The 12,202-nt window shown below is 35.2% G+C and overlaps 1 protein-coding gene across 1 annotated transcript; it reads left to right on the plus strand.

The window, feature by feature from the left end:
• Nucleotides 1-11,467: 11,467 nt before the first annotated feature.
• Nucleotides 11,468-12,202, plus strand: LOC142537493 (uncharacterized). Its single transcript, XM_075643003.1, has one exon. It carries the CDS (start codon nt 11,468-11,470, stop codon nt 12,200-12,202), a length of 735 nt encoding a protein of 244 aa, XP_075499118.1.

The raw sequence follows: 12,202 nt of genomic DNA on the forward strand, positions 1-12,202 counted from the left end.
CCTTTTTCCTCAACATGACATAAAACATTTTTCATGATCATAAACATTTTTTCTTTTTCTTTGTTGAATTCAGATCGTTAATTGTGACTTTCTTGACATGACATGAACATGAAAAATCGATGGATCCATCTACATGAAACCGCAGTACTGGGCGGCGGGAGACACCAGCAACACTCTCACGGGTCAACTGGGCCCTGGCCTATCCTGATCGAATAGAAATACGATCGTTGGGGTTCCCTCGGGGGCCTTTTCCCATAAATGGGTTCCCTTGGGGCCTTTTCTCCTCACGATATTCTCATTCTTACCGTTACCACAAAACCGTTACCACATATTCGTAATGATGAAAATACGATCGTCGGGCTCCCACTGGGACCGTCACACTCACGACATCCCCAACATTAACGAATTAGTCACAATTACTTCACTTCCTTCAACATTTACATTCTCATCACTTTATAAAAATCATGCATAACATAACATTTTTGTTTTTGAAACCAAGCATGCAACATTTCTTTTAAATGTCTTCCTTAATTCATAAAAATCTCAATGGACATTTAAAAATCATAATTTAATCATGAACATTTCATAAACATTCAAAAATAGTCATGATATCATAAAAATAGCATTTAGGGCACTGCCATGACCTTTACTAATTTTTTTTTGGTGTAAAAAGATTGTTTTACCCCTGGCCTCGCAATTTTACGTTTTTGACTTTTTTCTTGATTTCTTGACTTAATATGTCACAAATAATTATTTAAGCTTAAATAAATTTTTTCATAATTTTATTTGGCTTAAATATCAGACTTTTTTATTTATCTTTAATTAATTGTTTTGACGGTATTTTAATCTCGAAAAATCCCAAACTTTAATATAAAATTCCTAAATTATAAATTTAGTCTTTTTATATTAATTTAGCCATTATGAATCACAACTCGACCCCCGTGAGCCGTTTTCCAATTTTCTTAGCTAAAAACCCTAATTTGACACCTAAACTTCGACCCCGAGCCAACTTTCGATTTTCACGAGTTAGCCCCGAACCATGTTGATCCAAAACTTGACCAACATCCTAAAGTACCCTACTGGACCCTTAAACCACTAAGAAACCCATCCCAAAGCCAAAAACGAGCCACCCCAAGACACCCCTATTCTGGCCGAGAACTCCTTAAGGTGGTAGGACTCTCCCTTTTGCTCCCAGGTACTAGCCAGCGAGCCTAGGCCCCGAACCACTCGCCCTCACACCTTCCTAAGACTCTAAAGAATTGTCCTAGCCCAGCCCCTGAGTCCTGGACCGAGCCCCTACTCCCTTACCAGTCGCACGAAGCCTGCACAGAATTGTGGCTTGCAAGGACTCCTCCCTGCACTTCCAGACCGAGTCCTAGCATGGCTAGGACTCTCCCCCTGACCCATGACAGACCCTGGCCGAGACTTAGCCCAAGCCAAGACCAAACCAACCCCCTTAACCATGAACCCGATCGCCCCAAAACCCCTTGACAGCAACTTCTCGGTTTTCTGCTTGTTTTGCTTGACACCGAGGTGAGTTTGGTGAGTTGTGTGTGGTTCTAAATTACATAAAATCTCAGTGTAAACATGACTTGACATCATGGCAGCCCCTTAACATGCATGAATAATTTAATGCATAAAAAATTCATGAATTCGAAACTTGAAAGTGCCTTAACTCGAAAATTCTGGAAAATAAGTCATATTCTTCATGCATCCAATTATTAAAACATTAATATGATATGATGGATGAGAAAAGGAGATATATGGCGTGCCTTTGCGTTTAATACGCACGAATTCACGTTGACGATGAAGAACGGATCGAAACCTTGGCTTGTATCCCTTCGAATCTTCGAAAACCCTTCTACCTTGAGTTGTGTATGTGTGTATCGTGTATGGGGGTGGTGGGGGAAGTTTTTCAGAATATGTGGGGTGTGTGGCCGTGACTTATGTTGCAAATTGTAGGGTTTTAAGTTTTTAAATACATTAAATACACTAATTAAATTACTAACTAGGCTTTAGGCCTATTAAGCCTTTAAATTAAGTCCATTAGTCTTAATTAGGATTTAATAAAATATTAACAATGTTTTTGTTTAAATAAATTTGTGAATTTATTAGCCGGGATGCCAAAAAGCTCGTATTTTAGTTGAAAAACCAATACCGATAAAGTTTACGTCCCGGCGTATAAAATCATCTCAAAACCCCTTATTTTCAAAAAATAAGAAAAACCCACAATCATATTTTAAATAATTAAAAACAATTATTTAATAAAAATATTTTCTATTTTTTAGCCATCGGTGAAACGTCTGTTTATTCGTTTTCTTAAAACATGCTAAATTTTTTTTTAACCTCCCATAGCATTGGCCGAACCACCAAATATTACACAAAATATTTTGTACATCATTTTAGTGTGGTTCGTGGACGAACCAAGCGGAAGCTGGTGGGCATGTGAGGCCCGGGGCCGAAGAGGGCGGGGGGTGATCGCCGGTGCCATGAGGTTGCACGGACAATGAGCGGCTCCTGGCAGGCTTCTTGGTGGAGGGAACATGAATGAACCGACCCACACGGGAATGAGAGGGATTCCGAGACTGTTCAATGTAATGGACTGTACAGTTGAAGAGGGCATAAAAGATTTGATTTGTACTACTCATATCACGAAGGTGCATCTTTTTTTCGGTAGCTCATCACATAAGAACTCCAAAATTAAGCGTGCTTGGCTTGTGGCAATTTTGGGATGGGTGACCTCCTGGGAAGTTTCCAAGGGTGCGTGTGAGTGAGGACATAAGCACGCTGAAAAGACTCGTCTTGATACAGTGAGGACAGTCGTCGAATCTGGGGCGTTACAATCGGTCTCCGTTCCTCGATCGCAACTTGAATATCCCTAAAAATGCAATTTTATTCATGATGATAATTATAAAATTATATTTAACATGTAAACATGTATGTCACATAATCAAATAGCAATTAAAATCAGTTAATTACTCATTTTCCAGTATTTCCTAGATTTGCATGCAGTTGGATTACGCCGTCTTAATTTTGGACCTTACACAGGCTCCGCGGGGCAAGGACTCGAGAGAGTGGCGAGGGCGGGGGGATAGCGTGGGCGAGTCGTGGCTGTGGCGAGAATGCAGGGCTGTGCGGGAGGGCAGCTTCTGGTGAGGGAGAAGGGTTGAAGGCGAGGAGATTATAGACGAGGGCTTGCGATGGGAAGACGGGCGAGGATGAGCAGGGGCTGGCGAAGGATGGCCTGGGTGGTTAAGAGCAAAGCTGTGGGGTGGGCAGCTAGGGCGATGAGTGAGACAATGGGCTGTGCTGGGTGCCGCGCAAGGAGGGGTGAGTCTACGGATTGGCGAGGGCATGGGAGAGGCGAGGGCGAGGGCTGTGATGGGCGAGCGAAGCTCTCGGGTGGACGAGGTTCGCGAGTGGGCGAGAGGATGGGGGCGGAGGCGGACATGCGTTGGCGAGAGCAAATATGTGGGGAGAGCTTATGAGTGGTAGGAGAATAATACACAACTCACATGTTGTAAGCCGAGGACAACACAATCGACCTTTGAACTTGCGATTCAGTTCAACTTGGGAGGAGGAGACTGGTGATACCCTAAGAATAGGTCCATCAAGATCAAGCCTAAACCAGATTTTGGACCCCCAGCCCATCCCTAGTCAAGGTAGAAGGCCCATGACATGCCCATATACTCTCCTATAAATATTAGGTTTGGGTGTCCAATTCATTAATTCAGTATATTGACTTTCAGCAGTACCCTTAGCTGCTTTCTCATTATATTCTCAGTCTCTGACTTGAGCATCGGAAGGGCTATGCCGGAACACCCTCCCGGTCATCTTCTAACAGTCTTCTTCGTGATTTCAAGCCTAAATAAATTTGAGGTCTGCACTTGGACTAGCGTCACCTGCTGGAACCGGATCCTAAATTTTCAGTGAGTATCACCATTCTACCTCTGCCATAACCACTTTTATCTTTGAATATATGAATTTTTTTTTTTAAAAAAAAAACTCATTAATACATAGTTTATTATATTATTTAAAAAGGATGCACAGATTAAAAAACATAATATAATTTTCATAACTTACATCAAAATGATCAAATATGAGTTGTTTTTAAACCTAAAGACATTATCCCAAGTCCTAAACGAGAAGATATTTTATCTCGAACTATTTGAGCTATTAAATTATTAAACCATTTCTCAGTTTTTCAAGATTACCTAATGTATAGTGCTCAAACTCAACCTCCAATCTATCTTTTTTTTTTTTTTTGCTTTCTTAATGTCTGCTCGAGAACTCTACAACAAGATTGTTGCATGTCTCCAGGTTGTTTGTCTGCCTCCTCCATCCTCTACTGATCCACCCTCACCAGTACCCAAACCACTACCATCCAAACTAGACATCCATAGAAGATTAAATAAATGAATTACGTCATAAATCATGGAATAAATGGACAATAACATAAATTATAATGTGATAAACAAACGATGATATAAATAAAGATATTTCTTTACTTCATTGTCAATACTATCATTTTCGTCAATTTCAACAGTATCATCATCCTCTTCATCATATTCTTCTAATGTATTATCTTCAAAATCGTCATCATCAACTACAAAATGACCTATAATATGTAGAGAATGATCGCTATCCATAACCTCAGTTAGTTCGATATCATCACAATGGAAGAACTTTGGTAATTCTACCACTAATTACAATGATTGTGAATAAATTTACTGCTTTTTTTACGAAAAAATGATTTTCTCTAAGATTTTATCTGTCCAACATATCACATCATATCTGGGTATTTATTTTATTTATGTAATTGATAACGAATTAAAATAAATCCTAAACATATAATATTTTAAATTATAAAACTTATTGAGATGTTATGGTAGGGTTATTGAACAAAACATATGTGATCCATGCTTGAGTACCACTCAAAAAATGGATAATAATGACCTGAGATTACCCTAAGGCAGGATAAACTCAATATAAATAATGTATAGATGTGCATTCTGTTTCAAAAGATTAATTAATACATAAATTTTTTATATGAATCTGATCGGTCGTTACGAGCTAACTGTTGAAAAGAAGTTCAAGAAAGTTCCTCAAGGATTTATGGAAAGATACCAAGAGCATACCAATCAAGTTTGGGGTCATTATAATGTCATACAAGTGTTGAAGAACCAAAAAGAAGGTATCCAAGCCAAGACATGCACGCCCCAGCGGAGATTTTCACCGCCCCTGCGCATGCCCCTCATTGTAACATTGATCATTGACAATTATTGAAGATTTTAATAAAATTTTGTGAGTTTTGCTCTCAAATTCAAATGCGTTTTGCTTTGTTCGAACAACAAAAAATAAAACTTACCAAAGATTTGTTCTTTATGATGTTCGTCGATTGTTTTCAGGTGAATCTTTAAAAAACGAGTTTTTTGAAAGTTCATCTGAATTCAGTTGTTTATCTGTGATTATTTGTTACTAAACTTTTCGTAGTTTATGGTTGAATATCACAACTATGACTTGTTTCAAAAGATTGAGACAACACAACGGTTCTTCATTTCTTTGAATCGAGGACATAACTTTGTTTTAGATCACGTTTTGAATAATCACATCAATTTTCTAAGCAGACAAGATCTAGTTATAAACTCTCGATAAAGATATTATAATTATAATATCTCATATGAATTACTTATTTATTAGTAGGTCTATTATGAAACGGTATCACATATCTTTATTAGTGATACGGGTCAACTCTACTCATATTTACAATAATAATTAATATTTTCGGCATAAAATAATATTCATCGATCCAAATAAGAGACTCGTCTCACAAAATTATTTTTGAACTTTTTAAAATTTAATTATTAATCTAATATTTATTTATATATAATAATTAAAACAAAATTTATTTTTAACTTTTTAAAATTAAATTTTTAATATCATAAATCAGCAGTAGCTACCAAAGCGAACTCGCCAATCCCAAAGAAGAGATCCATACTCTTGCATGCTTTACAGTTTACCCTTCTTTAAAACGTTAAAAAACTATCCATACAAAACATTAAAATCTGGCATGGACAAATTGGCTAGTGCAAAATAACGAGATCTTGAGTTATAATCCTTATTTTTATTAAAAGTAAAAATTTACGATAAAAAGTAAAAATCTCAAACTCTCAAAATATATTAAACTACATACTACAAAATTTTCTCTCTACTCAATTGTGATTTTCTTCACAAATTGAAAGACCTATTTATAGAATTTTTTTAGAAATAATCCAAAAATAAATACATCATCACACACTAATTTTCAACGTTCAACTTTTTATTTTCAACATTCAACTTTCTTGTTTTCAACGCTTTTCAATATAAAAAAATATTATAATTACCCAAACAATTTTATTTATTATTATACATATTATTTGGAATATTATTAGAGCGGTTGTGAAAAGTTAAACCCATGTACAAAGTTAGAAAATATAACTTTAAAATAAGATTTTTTTCTCAATTATTTGTATTTGCAACAATTTAAAGCCGTATTTTTTTCCTTTCATGAGTCTAACAAGCATTAAAATTATTATGTTTTGCAAAAAAAATATTTATTTTAAAAAAACTAATACATAAACTCCGTGGACAAGTTGAAACGATATTATAAAAGCAAAATTTTCCAATCCTCCAACATCATTACCCTATAGAAAAGCTAATATTTATTGCAATTGTTTATATACATAAAAACAATCCCATTTCCTTTATTATAATCTATATTCAATATAATTTATAATGTCATTTTTCGACTTTTTTTTTATTAATCCAAATTGCCCAAATGAGAATGGTTTGCGATAACGCTAATTTTGGGTGTTCCATCACTATTTTATTACATATGTCACTGCCTAAAATTAAATTTCCTATTCCAAAATGACAATATAATATTTTATAATTCACTTAAAAACTTATAAACTTTGAACCTTTTATACAAATTTTAAATAGAGCTTAATTTTAAGCTTGGATCGAATTCAATTCCAACTCTATGAATAATATATGCTACATCCCGATTTATTTTTTTCTTACTATGTCCATAATTGAAAAAATAAAGCAATATATCATCAAGTAAAAACATAAAAAAATATATAAAATTATCCAATATCAGCTCAAAATGACAATGTTTCTGCCATTAAAATTGTGTTTGCGTAGTTGTAAGCATCGTATGGCCACTGGCCAACTAAAATATATATCAGTAAAAATTTATTGTTATGTGTTGTAGTTTCATGACTCATGACTGGCTACCATGTGTTCTTTTCAATTCAAAAACAGGGGGTTTTCCCTATTTTTATTTTCCCATTTATAAAAACATAAATCCACTTACCTACAGATGTTTGAACAATTTTCATAATTATTTAGTTTGTCGATAACGAACAATATTTATTACTACGAAAATTACGGAGATCGACCTGCCCGGTTAGGTCACGGGGGCAGAGCCACCTCGTGGGAGTTGCCCCCAAAAGCTCTTCAGAAACCACACAATCATTCGCAATGGGTAAGAGAACTCTTTGGAAACAACACATTGTTTCATGATTGGTTTTCATGAAAGGGTGCAATGTTTGATGAAAAATCGCGTCTGTTCTGAATCGAATTTTCATTTATATATATATATATATATATGACATCATTAGATCAAGAAAGTGCATTATTTTTGTTAGATTCTGATTTGATTTAGTCACCTACAAATACAAAATATCTTCATTGTATCCTGAGGCCTATTTTTTATATCCATGCGACTAAAGTGAGGGAGAAAATATTTCTTAAAAGAAAGCGTTGCAAACGTGTCTTGGAGTTCATTCAAAAATATTTATTTATATTCGAAATATTTTATCAAAAACATAAGCATATGTATATATGCTTTACCCCAGAAAATGTAACATCCTTCACTATTATTTCAACGCAACATATTTTAAAATTTTTTTTTATGTGAAATGTTGCTGAGAGCAACAATGGGGACACGGTCTATAAAAAACATGGTGCTAGACTCTTGTCTGATTAAAAAATCTATGTTAAATCGTTGGCACCAGTTATTGTAGCTATTGTTCTTGCTAAACCAGAGGTAGCTTCAAGAGTAATAATTGATTTCAAAACAAAAGCTCATATGTTCGTTCAGTTTTCATGAGTTACAAGTCCAGAATGAATTATAGGTTTGTAGCAAGATGTCGGTTCTACGACAGCCAACAACAGATATATAGTCAGCGCAAAACTGCACAAATTGGTATAGCTTCTAGTAACTTATGCGCCATATTAGATAGATAGCTGAACTTTATACTGAACTTAGCAATTTTTTACGTGACTCATACATCCGATGAGTCCAGACAAATGAGTTACCAACATCATGCACAATAAATGCAAGGAGTCCAGCCAAATGTACAGTACTATCTGAATTGAAGCACTTTCTCTCTCGAATTCTATGGCACTAACGAAGATGGATCCTGAATGCGGAGTAACCCTTTTTCACAAGCACATCCAGCGACGATGGATTTTCTTTCACTTGCTTGGTACAACTTCGCCGTTCAAGTTTTGAACATGAGATATAAGATCGATCACTCGTCGTTGCTCAAGACAGCCCCATAATAAAATTTTAGAATGATTTCAAACCTCCCCCGTTGGTTAGTTGATTGTCGCCTTTTACCATAATTGGATGAATATATGCACACGAGAAACAAATATATCAGTCAATTGTTGTCCTGCTTTCTTCTTGTATCTAATCATTTTCAAATAATCTTCAAACTTCTTCGTGATTAATGAGATGGAGTCTTCACAAGGTCCGACTCACTGGCTTCTTGTGACAATTGACGAAGATTGTTGTACGATTCATTAGAAACTTGGAAAGCAATAGTCATACATTTGTCTTTCTTTTGTAAGTCAATGTTCATCTCGAAAGTATGAAGGTAACTAATCAAGCCATCTAGTACGAGCTGAGTTGTATATCGTGCTTCATCAATTGCACAGGTCTTGATATTGAAGTACACCGGAAGTGATCGTAATATTTTGCTGACCAATCTTTCATTTGAAATTGGATCACTAAGGCTTAATGTTTTATTGGCTATCTCTCTCAAGTGATAATCATACTTTGCACTTGTCTCAGTTTCTTCCTTCCTCAAACTTTCAAATTTAGATGTCATCATTCTTAACTTCGTTCTTCGTACACTTTCAGATCCTTCACAATGTTTTTAAAAGGATTTTCCATGCATTTTTACCAGAAAAACCATTGGTAATCAAACTAAACATGTTTATATCAACTGATGTGAAGATATCATTTAATGCCCTTGAATGGTAGTTCGAAATTTGGACTTCAACAATTGTCCATTAGCTTTCTAGTTTGATCAGACTGTCACCGTCTTCATCAACTCTTTTTGGTAGAGTCCAACTCGTTAACATACTCTTTCATCTACGGACTTGATATAAAATCTTATTTTGAATTTTCAAAGACGTAGTTAGATCCATCCAAGAAATGTGGTTGTAGTGCAGCGTTGGCAAGTGATATGTCAATTGAATTTTATTTGTTAAACAAAAGAAACCAGAATCTCACTTGGTAACATCAAGAGTTGCTATGATACCAATTGAAAGTATTTTGTTTTAAACATAATATTAAGAATTGTGTGTATATAAATATTTTTTCGGATGTTGTAACACCTCGTGACAATATGTAACAAAATATATAACACACAAATAAATAACTTTAGTTAAAAGTTACACAGAGATAACTATACACAAGTGAACACACTTGTGCGTTGCTTTAGAGCAACATAATCAATAGAAAGGAAATCGAGTTTACAGAATCAATACTAGTGAAAACGAAAAACTAGTAAATGAAGTAAATTACATCCTAAAATAACAAAAATAAGCAAAACACAAGAATGTAACTCTGTGTGGCTGAAATTCGTAATAACAAAACAATTCTTCAATCAACACTTTGTACATATGTTATCTTCAAATGTATCCAACATGTCACGACAACATAGTGAAACAACAATGCTTTGTCTTTGCTTGTTTTTCAGAAAATTCTCTCTTTGTTCTCTTTTATCTTGCTCGTTTCATTTCTTTTTGGTACAACAATTATTCTTCAATATATATATGCTTGTTTTGATATTAATAAGATTCTTTGAATAGATTCTCACAAGATAAGGAGAGCAATATTTCATTAAGAAACAAATTTTTTTAAATATTGAAAATCAAATCTATAATTTAAGAAACTCAAAATTCTACAAATACAAAACCTCTTGCACAAAATTTTATGTAAAAAAAAAATTTAACAGATAAATTTTGTCTTGCAAATCAAGAGACGTTTCCTTTCAGTATCTTAATGAAGCGATATTTGTTCCGTTTGAACTTTAGTTAAGCTCATATCGATACATTATACAGGTCATTATGAAAACCAAAAAGCCCAACTTGCTAAATGTTTTTGCAAGACAAAAGAAAGTACTTTCACTAACCAGGTCTTCACCCCGAAAATTCACTTCTCCTCCTCACAAATAAATACATTATCAACTTAGTAATTTCAGAACCAACTATTCGAATACAAGTAAATATTTGACGTCGTTTTCAGGTGTTGTTCTGGAATTGTAGACTGAGCTATACAGGGATTCCGAATTCGCGGATTCGGAAGCTGGTTACCTAGTTGTCCTAACGACTGACAAGGGGATAATCAAGCTAGACATGAAGAATTGTTGGATAATTTTGATGCTTAATCAACGAGTTTGATTGGAAAAATTCGAAATGAAGAACGAAGCTTAATGAACGAATATTAAGTTTGGTGGTTCTGACTTTAACTCGAAACGAGTTCATCGAATATTAAAAGAACTTCAAACGAGTAGTCAGAACATGTAAGAGACGGAAACCGAAAAACAAAATTCGATGAACAGTAGTAGGCGTGCGCGCCTGCCGAACGCTGCTGAGAGCGCTCGGCAGCACGCACGCGTGCGCAGAGCTCGAGCGGCTCCTCTTCGGTGCGCCTGGATTTTCATGTCCCTTCGGATTTTTCTGGTATTTTTTAATTTTCTTGTCATTTTTTGATGCTTGTGGTCAGTTATAATGGCCAAAAAACATCCCTATTTATGAAAGATCATGTCTTTTCATATGAAAAACATTAAATGATTGATTTATTGAAAATAAAACATACATAATTCTTTCTTTTGCATATTGTTCTTCTTTTCTTCAACAAGATAGAGTTACATTTATTTTCCTGTTAAATAACTTGGATATTTGAGTGCTCATTATCCAAGAGTTGTAGTTGTATCTTGGGAGAAGATTGTCACAAACATCTAGCATACTGTTAGAGGCAAATTCTTTTTAAGGAGAAAGTGTTCAACACTTGTCTCTACAAGCCAATTTCTTTGTTTTCTTCTTGTTTTTCCTGTCAAATTTGAATCCCATAACAAAAATCTTAAGAAGAATTTTGAATTTTTAATTACTTGCAAGAATAATCTCAATGGCATCATCATCTACAACACAACATGCAACCGTTGCACCAGGAGAGAAACCAAAAAAGTTTTCCGGTGCAGATTTCAAAAGATGGCAACAAAAGATGCTCTTCTATCTCACAACCTTGAGTTTTTCAAGGTTCTTGAAGGAGGATCCTCCCACCGTTGCTGAAGACGAGACAGACACCAACAAGAGGGCCGTTTTGGAAGCATGGAACCAAAATGATTTCCTGTACAAGAACTACATCTTCAATGGACTTGAAAATGCATTGTACAATGTGTATTGTCAAGTCAAGACCACCAAGGAACTTTGGGATATGCTTGATAAGAAATACAGGACGGAGGATGCGGGTTTGAAGAAGTTTATTGTTAGGAGATTTTTGGACTACAAGATGGTGGGCTCAAAGTCCGTGATGAGTCAAGTGCAAGAATTAAAACTTCTCTTGCACGAGATTCATGTGGAAGGAATGAGAATGAGTCTAAGCGAGTCCTTCCAAATTGCTGCTTTGATCGAGAAACTCCCTCCGTTGTGGAAGGATTTCAAGAATTATTTGAAGCACAAAAGGAAGGAGATGGGAATTGAGGATCTCATTGTGAGATTGAGGATAGAAGAGGAGAACAAGAGCACCGAGTCCAAGGCAAGTAAAATGACAACAAGGGTGAACATTGTTGAATCGAGTTTCAAAGGGAAGAAAAGGAAGTTTGATAAAGCAACCACAACAAGTCCAACAACCACCAAATAA

Source organism: Primulina tabacum, chromosome 2, assembly GCF_025594145.1.
Source record: "Primulina tabacum isolate GXHZ01 chromosome 2, ASM2559414v2, whole genome shotgun sequence".
NCBI classification, from domain to species: Eukaryota; Viridiplantae; Streptophyta; class Magnoliopsida; order Lamiales; family Gesneriaceae; genus Primulina; species Primulina tabacum.